This window comes from Condylura cristata, unplaced genomic scaffold (assembly GCF_000260355.1).
Source record: "Condylura cristata isolate star-nosed mole 26May11 unplaced genomic scaffold, ConCri1.0 scaffold00020, whole genome shotgun sequence".
NCBI lineage: Eukaryota > Metazoa > Chordata > Mammalia > Eulipotyphla > Talpidae > Condylura > Condylura cristata.
Genome location: NW_004567121.1, coordinates 20,523,272 through 20,539,546, shown reverse-complemented (window position 1 = coordinate 20,539,546; position 16,275 = coordinate 20,523,272). Strand labels below are relative to the sequence as shown.

The 16,275-nt window shown below is 35.9% G+C and overlaps 2 protein-coding genes across 2 annotated transcripts in view; one reads left to right on the top strand and one right to left on the bottom strand.

Moving 5' to 3' along the window:
* The first annotated feature begins 18 nt into the window (after nucleotides 1-18).
* On the top strand, nucleotides 19-12,488 carry NDUFAF7 (NADH dehydrogenase (ubiquinone) complex I, assembly factor 7). Its single transcript, XM_004686292.2, has 10 exons — nucleotides 19-99; nucleotides 366-529; nucleotides 3,452-3,532; nucleotides 4,386-4,496; nucleotides 7,122-7,335; nucleotides 8,132-8,190; nucleotides 8,851-8,961; nucleotides 10,228-10,371; nucleotides 11,477-11,650; nucleotides 12,203-12,488. Exons 1-10 carry the CDS (start codon nucleotides 45-47, stop codon nucleotides 12,416-12,418), a joined length of 1,329 nt encoding a protein of 442 aa, XP_004686349.2. The 5' UTR covers nucleotides 19-44; the 3' UTR covers nucleotides 12,419-12,488.
* An 88-nt stretch (nucleotides 12,489-12,576) lies between these two features.
* Nucleotides 12,577-16,275, bottom strand: part of PRKD3 (protein kinase D3) — a 64,473-nt gene continuing 60,774 nt past the window's right edge. The window contains exon 18 of the mRNA XM_004686291.2: nucleotides 12,577-15,685. Within this exon, the coding sequence (XP_004686348.1) occupies nucleotides 15,512-15,685 (174 nt within the window). The 3' untranslated portion in view covers nucleotides 12,577-15,511. The remainder of the gene's footprint in view (nucleotides 15,686-16,275) is intronic.

The window sequence follows — 16,275 nt, the reverse complement described above, 5'->3', positions numbered from 1 at the left end:
ACACTAGCCCGGCTGGCAGCGTGGGGTCGTGGGAGAAGTGCGGCATGAGAGTCCTCGCGAGGGTCGGCGCGGGAGCGCTGAGCGCCGCTGTGCGCGCGGGTCAGCAGACGCGCGCCGTAGTTCCGGTTGCCCGGGAGATCCGTGGGGCGCGTCCCTCAGTAGCGGGCGCCTGGGGTGTTCGGGGCGGTAGTCCAGCTGCAGAGGCGAAGTGGGTGTGTGGTGGTGGTGCCTGCATCTGGCGCGCGTGCTGCGGGCAGGAGTCCGTTCTCCCGGCTTCCGCCGAGCTGATCAAAAGCGCTCAGGCTGCAGTGCCAACTAATTGCTAAGGTGTTTAATAGGACCTATTTAACGTGTGTTTTTCTCAGCCCTTCCCTGTGTTTGGAGAGGGAAATATTTCAGCTCCGGGGAGGAGCCAGCGAAAAACCATCCCGTGACTCCGATGTTGCGGCACCTTATGTACAAAATCAAGTCTACTGGTCCTATCACAGTGGCCGAGTACATGAAGGAGGTCTTGACCAACCCAGCCAAGGTATGGGAGCCAGAGAACCCGGCCTGCTCGAGAAGGTTTTCGAGGTGTAAATGAGAAGTGTATACCAAGAGGAGCCGGAGGATGTGGAACTGAAGCATCTGGGGTGCCTTCAAGGAGAGGAGCACACCCAAAACTCGGCAACAAATAATCTCATTTGCAATTGGTGCGACAGGATAAAGTCAGAGCCACAGCCCTTATAGAGAAGAGGGGAGGAGAGGTTTTCAGAAAACAGTGTAACTAGTTTGATTTGTGGGACTAGGGAAGGATGACTTTCTGAGCTGGTGGTAGACAGTAGAATCATTTTTCTGGAAGAAGGGAATGCTGGAGAAGGAAGCAACAGCCCTTTTGGGAAGGAAGGGAAGGACAAGAGTTCAGTCCGACATGAATTTGAAGTGTATACAATATACAGGACTCCTAGGTGGAAATATCCAGTAGGCAACTGAAAATGTAAATTTAGTGCCTGAGAAGTTGTTTGTGCTGGGATGGCTGTAGTAGACATTGGAAGCATATTGTGGGTTTTCTTTTTGATAATGGGGAGGGAAGGGAAAAAAAAAAACCATCTATATCTTGAGTTAGAGTGAGGATTCACTGGTCATTTATTCATTAAATCTTATTGAGGTTCCAAATGTGCCACATACTATTTCCCGTAGTGGAAATACTGCAGTGGACAGTGGATCATGATACTTGCTCCATTGAGAAAATGAACTATAAGAACAAGGAAACAAACAAAAAAAAACTTATGCGACATAGTTAGTTGCAAGAGCTTTTAAGTGAAGGAAAATAAAATTTACCATGGGAATGGAGGTGGTGTAAGTTTGTTAGATGGAATACCTACGGAAAATCAGTAGGCTTGAATTGATGCTTGCTGGATGGGAAAGGGCCAACTGGCAAAGAACTGGGAGAAGTGAAGTCCAACCAGAAGAGCAGGGATACAGAGTTTCTGAATTGGGAGAGGCCTTGGAGAAAACAAAGAAGAGAAAGACCCTAGTGTGGCTAGAGGGTGATAGATGGAGGTGGAAAGTTGGTGGATGGGGTTAGTAGTTATAAGTTGTAGAGAAGCCAGTTCATGGAAAGCTTCTGTGGAATTTAGATTTTTGTGTCAACGCAGTAGACGACCATCAGGAGGGGCACTGAGGCATATTCCTTTGGTGGTGACACACCAGTAGGTGGTGAGTGAGCAATAGGCTGTAAGAGTCTGGAGTTCATGGGAAAGATTGGGTATGCATATACCCAATCAGGGAGTGTTCTTAGAGAAAAGGTTTCCCACAGTTAAACTTTGAGATAACTCTTAACTTTAGAGTAGAGGTTATTAACTTATGGATACTTGAATAGAAATCAGAGGGCTTGTGCATTTGGATGGGGAAAAAGAAAAAAGTCACATGTATATTTTCACTGACAAAATTAAGCATGTCTTTAGTTATGAACATAGGCAACAACCAGTATCATTAACAGTACCTCTGATTTGTAGTGGGAATCACTGATACTGCCATCTCACAACAGGGATCCCAGAACTGACAAAATAGTATTGTGTGCATCGTACTCTAAAACTTTGTTACTACTGGACCTTTGGCTTGATTTTAGTTTTTAACACACTTACAGAAATATAAATAACTTTTATTATAGACTTGTGCCTTAAAATTCAATATTTTTCATGTGATTTCTATAATCCTGTGTTTTAAGTTTAGTGCATTTACAAACATTCTTTGAAGGGGTCCATAGTTTCCACTAGACCACTGGGATGGTTCATTACGACAGTAACATAGACCCCTGAAATGCTTATGGGTGAAGGGAAAGAGAAAGGTGGAGGGAGAGGGAACTGTATGCAGTGAAAAAACATTTAAGAGAGCCAGTAGTTAGTTATACTTCTAGTGCTGAGATGACAGAGTTAAAGCTCTAATTAATAGAAAGGGGGTGATGAATTTTCTAGCCCATGAGAGTTGTTGAAGAATGGCACTGAGGCAGAGCACAGATGGGAGGATTAGGTTTGGAAAAGAGCAGAAAGGGAAGTCATTCAGCCGTTTTGAGTTTCTAGGAAACAGATGAATAGGTGTGCTGAGGAAATTGAGGGAGTCAGATCTAATAAACATGCTTGGTTCCTGTGTTGGCCAAAGCTCAGGCTACCTGCTGAGAGTTCAGTGGTAAACTAATGGGTGTGAGGAGCATAGGGGAATTTTTTTTACACATTTTTTTGAAGGCTGGCATTATGCTAAAACTTGGAGTATGAAGGTGAGAAACACAGTTCTCTTCCCCAAATAACTACCTTCTGGGAAGAATACAGACATACATAAATAAGTTTAGAAAAGGAAGCAATGGGTGTAGTCTGAGATTGGAGGGCTAGAGTAGAAGATCAGGGAGTGCTACTGAAGCAGATTTAGTCTTACTACAGTAGGATTCCAGGGAGAAATGGGGGGAAAAGAAGGCATGAATATGTAGAGAAGTGTGCTAATTAAAAAAGAAGTCAAATTAACTTTTTATTGAAACAGACACTATTCTTATAGAAAAATACATAAATCACAAATCTACAGCTTGATGAATATTCATAGAACAAACACGTAGTATAACCAGCACCCTGGTCAGGAAACATCACCAGCAGGCAGGGCTGATTTGAAACAAGTGTAAGAATTTGGTCAGGGAGGGGGTGGGAGAGTCTTACTGTTGGGTTGTGGGAGCAGAGGGAAGGGCACAGAATTTAGAGATGGCTTTACATGGCTTCCATGTTTACAGTCAAGGAATAACTGTCTACCAGTTCTACAAGGTGACAAAAACTGTAAAATTTCAGTTAATACCATTTATCTTGCTTATTTACAAGAGCCAACTTTCTTACGAAATAGTCTACTATATACATCATGTAAGATTTTGGAGGACTGTTGGAAAAGTTGTTTTTTTTTTAGTAATATGTTTTCTGTTTTTCTTTTTACTTAGGGATATTATGTGCACCAGGACATGCTAGGAGAAAAAGGAGATTTCATTACTTCACCTGAAATCAGTCAGATCTTTGGGGAGGTAATTCCCAATGGAAAGTGTATTAAAAAAAAAAAACACTAATGTCATCAAACATCTGAGAACAGATCTAGCTTTCTTATTCTGAATATTATTCTGAAAATAGTGTGTTGCAGCTTTATTGTGATTTATTGAAAGTTTTACTTTATTAGTAGTTTATATATGAGCTAATACAAAGCAGCAGAGGAAAGAAAATGGTAATCAGAACTTTTCAAACCTTTATATTTTACTGTAGAAAAGAAATGTAGAAATAAGAGGGTTAAGAGGAAAAGGGGAAGAGATGGTAGTGAAGAGGTGGGGAGAGACTCAAATGAAAGGACAGGGAAAGAAGGGGGACAAATGGAATGGTGAGGAAAGGGAGGCTACTCACAAAGGAAGAGAGAAAAGATGAAAACACCAAGAGCTAGGGGAATCCAGATGTGTTCCGTGATGGCCCAGCTATGGCTTGGCCCAGATACAATGGAAGTCACCCTTTTAAGGTCTTTGAGTACTAAGCTTGCTTTACTTAGAAATAAGAATTAGAACATAAGAGGAAGTAGAGTCTAGGTGTTAAAAATACTTATTATAACTAAAAAACATGATTGTTGAAATTAACTGAATAGAAGGAAGCGACATAGCTTTATTTCATGTAAATTTGTTTTCGCACAACTACCTTTTAACTTTCTCCTGTTAAGCTTCCTAAGTAATAGTACTGTAATGTAGCCCCAAATGAAATTCCTGTGTGTGCACACATGTATGAATATTAAATAACAATCATGTGGTTGTTTACATTTTGTTTTCTGGCATAAAGTATACTTTTACATGGAATTTTTTTTTTATTATGGTATACTTTTATAATATTTTTTTCTTGTTACAGCTGCTAGGGATATGGTTTATTAGTGAATGGATGGCTTCTGGGAAAAGTACAGCTTTCCAGCTGGTGGAACTGGGCCCAGGTAGGGGTACCCTTGCAGAAGATATTTTGAGGGTAGGTAAGAAAAGAATGTCTTAATGTCTTATGTATGTGAATCTTTTGACTATTTGCAAACTTTATCTTTTGACTATTTGCAAACTTTCTTAATCTTGATTTTTAATTCTACCTCCTTAGCCTCATGTTTCTCAGCTAAAATACAATGTTAGAAAAATGTAATGAATCTATTATCTGTAAGCTTAAAGAATGGTAGTGGAGGGAGAATGAGAAAAAAAGCCATAAATATTTATTTAATAAAGATATTATGGGAGAATATTTGTCATCTAAGTAGGAAAATTTTAATTCTATAAAGAAACAGAAGCCATAAAGGAAAAAAATTAGTAATTTTTGCTACATTAAAATGAACTTTTTGTTGTTTAAAGAAATTAGAAATGTACTCTTCAGAGATGGTATAAACAGATTGAATCGATAAGCCACAAAATGAGATAGATTATTTTCAAAATGATCTATTTTCAAAGTAGTTGGAGTAAAGAACTCCTTTAATACAAAGAAATTGCTAACTCAAAAGAGAAATTAGGCCAAAGATGTAAAAAGGAAATTCAAATGTCAATAAAGGCAAAAAGAGTCTCAGGTTCAGTGATTGTGAGGAACATGAAGATGAATATTACAGTGAGATAATCGGCCCCTCAAAATTGAAGGCCAATATAAATTTGAGAGTCAGAATGATGGTGACATCTGAGGGCAGGGGAGACAGGGAGTCACTAATGATAAAGATATCCCAGTTCTTTAATATCTGGGCAGATAACATGTATATCCCTCTTCCTAATATTTTATAAAAAACATTAAAAAGAAAGGAATGTTGTTTATAGTGCATGATACATAATTTCACTTAATAAACATATAGTTTATAATGTTTTGGAATCCATTAACCTTTTTGAGTTTATTTCATGCACACCTGGTATACAAAATACATGTCCAGTATAAGTTGACATTTCTTGGTGTCTGAATTTTGCTTAAAATATTTAGTGAGTGTTTTTGTTTTTTTTAATATAAATATATGAATATTTTTTATACTTAGGTAGCAGTGATTTATAGTACTCTATATTCAAGGAGATATATCTCTTCCATTGGACATAACCACTTTTTAAAAAAATTTATTTATGCTTACAAAACTGGGGTACAAGCCAGAGGTGTGGGGAGTGAGGATTACCAGAGACAGAGTGGGGAGCAGAACAGGCAGACTGACAAAGTACACTGCTGAGGGGAGCAGTGGGCGGGTCAGGAGAGGTCTGCCGCGCCATGTGGGTCAGCTACCTGGCCGGGGATTGAACTGTGCTGCAGTGGCTTTAGAGAGCTTCATAATGCAGTGCTTTAACCCGCTGCACCACCAGGGAGAGCCCTTAGTGAGTGTTTTAAAGGAAGTTTGTAAACATCTGACAAATAATAATCCTGGTTATATTATTTTTGGAGGGGGAACAAAAACAGAGTTAAGTTCCCAGGGATCTACTTTACATCTGTTTAAGTGGGCAAAGCCATTTAAATATGAAATGATTCTCAAATAATATTTCCTTGTTTTAATTACCTTAAAAATCAAACCCACAGCTTTTAAAATGTAGAAGGTGCTTCCCTAGATCAAGTCCTAAGCACTCTTAAAGAGCCAGAACATTTAAAGGAATGTAAAGTAAATAGCCAAAGAAGTCATTATATACCTGTTTGTATTTTTGACCTCACTTTCTGAAAGAATCTTCTCTAAGGAGGAAATTTTTCCATTTGCATTTTCAACTTAAAGCTAAATTTAGAAAAATCATCTGTTCACATTATCAGTCTATACCTGAAAAGTTAAATCTTAAAAATGGGAGACAAATCACTAGTGAAAATTAAAATCAAGCAAAATATATTGTTATGCCTTATTCTTTACACTGAATTTTTTGCATCCAATTAATAAAATATTGATGTGTTTTCCTTCATGCTTACAGCAGCTAAAAATATTTGTAGCTGGGCCCTCCCTGGTGGCGCAGCGGGTTAAAAAAGCCCAGCTCTAAGAAGCTAAGGCCACTTTAGCATGACACCTGCCTGCCCCAGAGGCGATCCACATGGCACAGCAGACCTCTCCTGACCCGCCCGCTGCTCCTCTTAGTAGTGTATTTTGTCAATCTGCCTGTTCTGCTCCCCACTCTGACTCTGGTGAATCCTCTCACCACCCCTGTGCCTCTGGCCTGTACCCCAGTTCTGTATGCACAATAAATAAATCTTTAAAAAAAAACTTTTTTTTGTAGCTAAAAACAAAACTGAATCCCAAAGTTAAACCTTTTTGAGTTATTAGTACCATTCAAATCTGATTCCCTGAAGACAGTTTGATCATCTCAAAGATAAGATTTCACAGGATGGCGGCTTTATAAAATCAAGGCATATATATTTTTTCCCTTGGCCTTTTTTTAGATTTCCTAAATTATTATTTTTTTAAAGATTTATTTATTTATTCGCACAGAACTGGGGTATAGGCCAGAGATGATTCTCATTGACTGCTGAAGAGTAACTGTGTGAGGAGCAAATCTCTCTGAAACCAAATATTACTACCTTGATAGGAGCAAATTATTGAAGTAAATGGTTAGTAAGCCTAAAATTTGCTGAATACATTGTACTTGCCATCTTCCTCTCCTCCCCCCCCCTTTTTGTACTTAGGTGTTCAGTCAGCTTAGATCTGTGCTGAAAAACTGTGACATTTCAATACACCTGGTAGAGGTGAGCCAGAAATTAAGTGAGATTCAAGCATTAACATTGACTGAAGAGAAGGTCCCACTAGAACGGAATGCTGAGTCCCCAGCATATATGAAAGGTGTTACTAAGTCTGGGATTCCAATTTCCTGGTACCGGGATCTGCGAGATGTTCCAAAAGGTAATTACTTCACATTGACTAAGGAAGTAATTTTCATTGCAGCTCTTCATAGCAATGATATGACCACAACCTTGCTCAGTAAAATAATGGCATTAGTGTTGCCAATTCCTTTAGCAATAGAGAAACTGAACTCTCTTCTAGAAAATAACTTTGTGTTGGAAAATAAAATCATCTAATATTAATGGGCAGAGAATTTTACTTAATGTAAAAAATGTAGGTTTCTCTTATAGTTTTTCCTACCCTTGAGATATTACTGAAGATGATGCCCAGTGCAACAGGGGCTGAAGGAAGAAGTGACCATAGTTGGGTTTAGTTTGTCTTCTTTTGTCATCTCTCTGGCTTAGACAAGTAAGGGTGGTGGCAGGCATCCTGCACCGGTCAGGAATCTTACAGCAATGAGCCCAGCTGGAACCAAAAGTGGGATCTGATCTGGGCTAAAGGATTTCACCATTCCTGGCTTTAGTCTTCTCAGAAGATTGTATAAAATTAAACTCTTCCAGTGAACAGATTTGAGTTCTAAATCTCTTTCAGGCTTAATGATGAATGAATGATTGAACTGACAATTCAGCTATTTCAGATCTCTAACCCAGCTGTGTAGAAAATGAGAATAGCAAAACTTGTTCTTTCGTATGTTCTGTAGAGTACTTTGGCCATGAAGAGGTGGCTGATTCTGTGTAATGGTGTGTTGAAAGCTTCAGATTCCAGTGTGAAGAAGAGACATTTTCTTTTTAATAGTTTTAACCACCCAGTTTCTTTAAAATTTTTGAACCTTTTTTTTCCTTCTGTTTTCAAATAGGGTACAGCTTTTATCTTGCACATGAATTCTTTGATGTCCTTCCTGTGCATAAGTTTCAGGTATTGATGGAGAAAAATCGTATTTATAATTGAATAACAAAATGCCTTATGTTGAAAGGATAAACACTTATTCACTTACTATATAAACATGAGTTTTTTTTTGAATTTTGATGAATATAAATAATTGAAAAGTAAATGTGAACTATTAATAGAATTCTTATTTCTCTTGGAATAATTACTTAAAAATTTTAATTCTCTTGGAATAAAGCATGTAAGATGGTAAACAACTATAATTCACTGAGTTCATTTTTATTTAGTAAATAGTTTTAAATTCCAAAGATTCTAATTGTTCTCTATTCTTTCTGTGAGGATTTAAGATTTGGTGGTAATGTTCAGATACTGGTAATCTAAGGTTAAGAGTACCTATTATATGTGGTCATTTGTTAGCAAAAGCTCCTGATTAGCTCTAGCCTGTTTCCATTTGGACCCTATGATGCAGCTTATTACCTGTGATTGAAACAATATTAATAGTTTGCACCTGTCAGTCTACTCATACTTCAAAGGAAATGAGTAGTACATTTACAAATTTTAAGCAGAGAAGTGCTCTGGAAATGTTACTTGTTTTATATGTGGTTAAGTGGAGGAAACGAGTAGTTATTTTTGGTAGATGCAATCTTAAGGACAAACTTAAGAGAAACTTGTTTTATACTTTGTGTTTAGAAAACACCACAAGGATGGCGAGAAGTATTCATTGATATTGATCCACAGGTTTCTGATAAACTACGGTTTGTTTTGGCACCTTGTGCCACACCAGCAGAGGCCTTCATACAAGTAAGAAGTTTTTTTTCTTCTTAATTTCTCTACCAGATCTGTCCTATTACTACTTGGACATTCCTTGCAGAGGGAAAGAATTGCTTATAATATGTGAGGTGCTTTTTAGTAATGAATAGCTCAGTCAGAGGCCTGGCTTAAAATCATTTTAGTTGTGTGACCTTCATATAATAAGAGTTAAAAGTAACATTTACACAGCAAATCCCTTACCTTGTTTACCTCAGTTTTCTGACTAACAAATGATGACAATATTGTCTTCACAAAAATGATTTTACTGTCTGTGAAAACAATGATATAGTGTAAAGCAGCAATAACAATATTAAGTACTTTGTATGTATAACTCTGTGTTTTCTCATTTAATTCTCAAAACAACTCAATAATAAGTTATCACTCTGGGCTACTACTAAATCATGCTTTGATTCTAGACTGCCAAGATGATAGATTTTCTTCTGCTTTCTGTGGACCTCAAGGAATAATCAAAAGAGCCTATCTTGGGCTGTCACTTATGATTACCAAAAAAATAAAAATCACCTAATACTCAGGAATACTTGGGTTTTAGCTTGCCTGTTTTATTCCTCTTTTGTCAGCTCAGAAAAAAAGATTTAATTTTCTGGACCATAATTGAGATTTCTGTTGGAAGTTACCAATTTTAAAGATGCACAAGAGCTTTCAAACAGAAATCTATGAATGTTCTTTGCAAAGTGTAGTTTAAAATACCAGCCTGAACTTCAACCTGTGAACATTTCTATTTTTTCATATTCTGGCGACCTAATTTTGCCTGCTTGAGAAATAAATTTATAAACTAATGGGTTAACTCCCACCTCTGTTGGAGTTGTGACTTTTAGGAAGTCATTATTTCCCTTCGTTTAGGTGGAGTTATTACCGCATCTTCAAAATTTGTCCTTTTGAAGAGCAGATTAAGATGGTGAGAATGTCAGTAGGATAAGCCGAGGTGTTAGCTTATGCCAGAAAGTCCCTGACCTCATGGGTTTACTGATAAACCACATCAGTTTATTTAGTAGCACTGGGGGCTTAGTGTTTTGTTTAATTTAATCCTTACAACAGACAGGTTTGGTGTGCAAGCAAGCGTGCGTGTATACATATGTATAAAAGGGACGTCAAGTGAAAGGTGAGTCAGGACATGTTCACATTGAGAATGATTGTAGTGTTACAACTAAAATGCTCATTGTAGAAAACTGAAAGTAGGGAAAATCTTGAGCATTTTTTATGACACATTTTGATTATTTCATCTGGTTTCCTTACTAGCATGATGAAACAAGGGATCATGTGGAAGTGTGTCCTGATGCTGGGGTTATTATTCAGGAACTTTCTCAACGCATTGCACTAACTGGAGGTGCTGCGCTGATTGCTGATTATGGTCATGATGGAACTAAGACAGATACTTTCCGCGTATGTTAATATAATTTAATAATATGACTTAATAAAATTGCTATGATTTACCTATACTCATTGAGGATCTTTATCTTTGGTGCCTAACAATTTCAATCATGAATTATTTTATAGTTAATCTTTGTATTTTAATTACCCTTAACAGATATTACTCCTAATTCTGAGTCCGCTGATCCCACTTTCTTCTGAACAGTTGAATTATCTACGTTTTCCTTACGATGCAGAACTTAGATTTGCATAGATCCTTGTTAAGCATCTGAAGAATACATATAGGAAGGTTTTCTTAAGTTTACTTTTCTCCTTTAATTATTAAAAATTGTGATCCTTTTGTAGATTTAATCTAGCTCTAAAACTTTTATTTTGCAACTCATTACATAGTTGGTTCAAACTTTTTCTGTCAACATCTTTATTCCTCTCTAGATTTTTACCTTCCCTAAAAAATGGTTATGTTTTTTGAATATGATCAATTCTGTTCAGGACACTTTAAATAAATTTAACTAATTGCTGTTGGTCCTTTTCTAGGGCTGTGGTTAATTAAAAAAATTTTTTTTATGATTAAGGTAACATTGGTTTGTAACTGTAATTCAGAAATAGCTCTGGATTTCTAACCTCATTGTATCTAAGAAAAACCTAGAGTTTTTGTTTAAAGTACTCATTCTATAGTCTACTCTGATTCATAGCTCTGGGTAGAGTTCCATAACATATTCTGATGCACATGGCTCACTCATGGATATACTTTATAAGACACTGTCAAGAATCCATGCAGAGAATTAATGTGATTCCGTCTGCTCACCATGGGCATTAAATAAATGTTAAATAATTATCAAGGACAGTTTCTTCAGGCCCCAGAAGCACTGTACTTTACATTGCATTTTCCATGTAGCATCTCCTTTAAAGAAAGGTGCTGCTCTAGAGTCTGTAAATTACTAATTTAAGCCATAGTTTCCTTTTTAATAAAGGAATAAAGATGTTTTTAATAGTTATTAAAATGTTTAATAAAGGAGTAAAGGTGTTTTTAAAAGTTATGTGACATGTAAGCATCTTTTAAATTGTAATGGTAACTACAAAAAAGATAACACATTATCACTTTAAAATTATGTTCAAGGGATTTTGTGGCCACCAACTCCATGACGTGTTAACTGCCCCAGGAACGGCCGACCTTACAGCTGACGTGGACTTCAGTTATTTGCGCAGGATGGCACTGGGGAAAGTTGCTTCTCTGGGTCCAATAAAACAACACATGTTTTTAAAAAATATGGGAATTGACGTCCGACTGAAGGTAATGACTTATTTCACTATTAAGTATTTTAATGTCACAGTATTTATAACTTTTAGAGGGAATAAAGCACAATGGACTGGTAGGGGACTACTGATGACTTCATGATGGGTGCACTGCATTGGTGTTACCTGATGGGGGTATCCTAATGTTATCTTGATTAAGAAAATAAATACATTAAAAAAATTTAACCCACAAAAAATAAAACTTTTAAATAGTAACTTCATCTGGTCTTGTGTTCTTTTAATAAGCTGGGTCCTAAGTGTTCCAGTCTTTTCAGTAATGTGGGAGGTAGTGTAATCCGACCGTCTGAGCATATCCATAGGAGGTCTAATGAAAAAACTTTCAAGTAATGTTCCTGTTTGTTTGCTAAGAAAGCAGTGTGTGTATGAAGTTCACGTGTATAAATTTTACAAATTTGAGGATATTTTAAGTCTTCAACGTAGATCAAACTACCTGGGGATACTTGTTAAGTCCAACAGTTAGTACTTCTAATATTCAATGCACATAACTAGAAATCCTGGTTATTTTCACTCAGGAGATTTTTCTTTTTAGGTTCTTCTAGATAAATCAGATGATCCATCACTGAAGCAGCAGCTACTTCAGGGATATGATATGTTAATGAATCCTAAGAAGATGGGAGAAAGATTTAACTTTTTTGCACTGCTACCTCATCAGAGACTTCACAGTACAAATCGCCAGATGACTGGATGTCAATCAAAACCCTCTTCATCACCCGTAGCTGGGTTTGGTGAACTTGCCTGGCGGTGATACTTCAGTTTGGATTTCTTGCCTCTAACTCTGCTTAAGAAATCCATTTAAAGGGAATACATTTTATATATTGCAGGTAATGTAACCATTAAAATATTTTATCTCTTCACAGCCACTAAAAACAGTCTATCTATTTATGGTATGATTCAACATTTAACGTTTATGGTTGTGTGTGACTCTTAGTACAAGTATGTGTTCTCAAAGTTATTGTGAAACTGAGTTTCCTTTGAATTTATAATGTTAGCTGCTATATTCAAGAAATGCTTATAGTTTAACATTACAAGTACAGACTGATAGTTTTCTGTTCTCTAATATTTATTTACTCATAAATAAAAAATAAAAGATGCATTAATCACTATTAAATCTCCTGGTCTGGAAATGGATTTGAGGGTTAGGAAGAGAAACCAATAAATCAATCATGTACTTGAAATAGGAATTACAGTAAATGTGGATTACTGTGAAGGAAGAATCATTTTCTAAATTGAGCTAATTCTTTATTTTCAAATAAAAATGTTCAGATTTAGTTTTTTTTTTTTGGTTCACAGAATTTAAAAAATCAACAACAACATGGACTTCATAAGCAGTTGCTATGTTAGCAACATAAACTTACCAGTGTGAGTAAAAGACTACTGGCCACATGTCTAAATTGATGGCTTAAGTATTTTGTAAGTTAACAGGCACAGTGGTCATGTCACTTTTATTGTCTTTTTAGACTAGGACTACTATTCTGTATCTCTCTAAAGGACAGGAAGTTGAAAACCTTGTTTTTCAGATATAGCCCAGTTTTGGGGCATTCCTATCTATCTGCTTTTATTGCTTTCATATTTATTTTCTTTTCCCAAAGATTTTGTTGGAAAAAATTTTAAGATAAAAATGCCTATCATTAGCTCCTCCCAATCATTTCATTATTTATAACTAAGGGGAAGGAGGCAATGCTTTGTCTCTTAAAAACTAGAAAATTGACTTTGATGCTAAGTATTTAACTTATTTAAGCCTTCAAAGTAGTTTACAATAGTTGAATGTTTGATAGTAGTTCCTGAGAAATTTATAGTTCTAATTATTCCAAACTTCCATGCCAAGAAATGAGACCTCCAGATAACTAACCTCAAATTTCATGTAAAATTATTACAGTGAGGTGTTTTTTTATATCAGGCAGTTAAAGATAGTGATATTAAATAATAGCATTATTTTAATTTAGAAATACTATTTTCAAAATAGTTCTCTTACCAAGGCCTGGGAAAATAACACAACCCAGTATTTTCTTTGGATACCTCTACTAGATAAAGGCTCAGGTTTTCACATGGAAAAGTATGATGATATGGAAATACATTTTATTATCAAGCTTGAGGTTATTTACAAAAAGTAGGATGTAACAAAAAATATAAAAATGTACTGAACAATGTCATTATAGACTACTTTGTACATTATCAAATGTTTCTAACATTTCTTATACAAACACCACTTCAAGACAAAATACTATGCAAATTATAAGGTAGTTGGAGTAATTATTCAACTCCAAATTACTTGACAGTGCCTTTACAAATTTTTTTAGGTAACTTTTCTTAGGCGTTCACAACAAAAACAAAAAGAGTGCAATTAATTTCATGGCTTTGTAAGGTTTGATTATATAAATATAGCAACGAACATTATTCCAGTTAATCTTCAAATTATTATCTTCATTTAATTGTCTGAAGAATTCAAGATTGTTAGCTGCCTAAGTAGGCTTACACAGCTAATAAAGGAGCCGTGATTTAAACCCAGATCTTCTGACTCTATAATCTTTTAGGTTTTTGGGGATTTCAAAAAAAGGGCTTACAATGATTAGTGAGGAATGAAGAAACAAAACTCCACTGGGTTTTTTGTAAGTAGACAGTACCAGATCTTAAATCATTTTTGGGAAAAACTATGAGTAACTTTCTAAAAGATATGAGAAATGGCTTCTTAAATACTACAGATGAGTAGAAAAAAATTTTAGCTGCTGTTAGAGCTTATGTCTTTTTTTAAAAACCAAACCTGGAACTTACTTCATTTTTTCTTTACTCTCCTAATACAGCCCTGCTTTTGTCAACTATTGATGTGCCACCTTACTTGCTCCCCCAAACTCCTTAAAATGATTGGCTTTAAAGTATTCCAAATATTGGTAAAGCTCTCCATAACCTAAGGGAAGGAAAAAAGGATACTGTTTGCTAATCTTTACTATAGCACTAAGTGACCCTATACTGACCTTATTCTAGTATTTAAGGTTTTTTTCCTCTCTAATTACCCAACTCCAAAGTTTAACCTTATAGCCACTAAATGCTGGAATCCAATTGTGGCATTACAGTGGTATCAATGGGAAAAATGAGTATTTAGCAGCAGAGTTGAGCTATGAGAAGACTAACACTCAGCACTTAGACAAGCAATTCCTATTCCTGGTTTTATAACATCAGTTGTCCTGAATTATCTTAGAGGCTGTTGCAACCTACTCACAAAAGGTGGTAACTTTAATTTTTCTGTTGTATAGGGCATATTCAGAGTTTCAACTCAAAAAGCTTAGGGATCATTTTGGAATCTTGATTGACCTAAAATGAAAGGGTAGCTGGTCTAGATTTTCTAGATTCCAAGGAAAAACCCCAAAAGGTATCTATGGTCAATGAAACAAATGTTAAAATTACATGCTGGTAGCCTCTGTTATCTTTTAAATGCAAACCTATTTAGTAACCAACCTACAACTCTTGTATTATTTGGTTGAACTATGCAGTAACTGGACTCTAGCCTTGTCTTTGTCTCCTTAAAAAAATTACATGAGATACAGGAAAGGCAGTATTAAGTGCTGCTACTGTACTAAATTGAAGATAGGAAAAAAACAAAAAAACCAGTTGTTTATGCTGTAAAAATTTGTGAAAAATTTCACGTTGGTTCCATTATGTGTTTCTGTTATTCACTTTCCCCTCTTGTACCTACTCATTGTGAACTACAGTATTGGTGTCACTGATTCCTTATATTCCTCATGTCTTTGCATCCCTGCAGATGACAACTTACAGAGAACAGTTGTGCAGCAAAATATCAATCCATAAAATGAAATTCTTCCTTAAGAAGTTAGTTCCTTGATTATTAAGGATCTTCTTCCATATCATCTGGATTGGGAGCCATAATGAAGTGCTTTGGGTATACAAGGTTGTGTGTATATGCGTGTATTTCCCAGCGGGCGTCATCACTTTCATGTGTAATATAACGTTCTCCAATGCGAGTTTCAAATTCTCGAAGGTCAAGCCAAGTCTGATAGTCCTTAAGGAGAAAAAAAAAGTGATTATATGAACTATGAAGGAAACAAAATCATCTCAAGCTTTTTTGGTTAAATACACTTTCTCAAATTCATCTTCAATGAAGACAGCAACTAGTTTCTAAAATTTAAACAATGCTTCAAGGTTCTGAAGTGGCTAATAATAACCACCAGTATTTTGTTCTTTACCATTGGACAAACAGGGTATTTAGATTATAATCAGGATAATACAATGATTAATGAGACTAATTGCTTTTGTTTTGAAGTTAACTCTTCCATTCACTTCCTTTAAAATATTTCTGAAGTTTGGAGTACTATCTTTTGATGAATCTATGCAATAGCTTTTGGGGAACTAAGAAACATTTCAAAATGGGATTTCTGAGTTTTTTAATGCAAACATAAATAAACCTTTAGTGGATGTTTTACAAATAAAGTGTATTTGACAAAATAGTATGTCATGATTATCTTACAAAGAGTGACATGAACATACAAGGCCTTATAAAAAGCTCAATCACTGCTTTCAGTCATAAGTGTAATTACCTATTATTTTTGCATTTGAATGGTGTAGATTCAGCCATAGTGTACCCTGAAGAAC

Bases quoted from the DNA above. Each gene is read 5' to 3' on its own strand.
- NDUFAF7 (XM_004686292.2), top strand. From the start codon at position 45: ATGAGAGTCCTCGCGAGGGTCGGCGCGGGAGCGCTGAGCGCCGCTGTG. The intron at 7,336-8,131 runs GTAATTACTTCA...GTTTTCAAATAG, and splicing joins TCTGCGAGATGTTCCAAAAG to GGTACAGCTTTTATCTTGCA. The intron at 10,372-11,476 runs GTATGTTAATAT...ATTATGTTCAAG, and splicing joins CTAAGACAGATACTTTCCGC to GGATTTTGTGGCCACCAACT.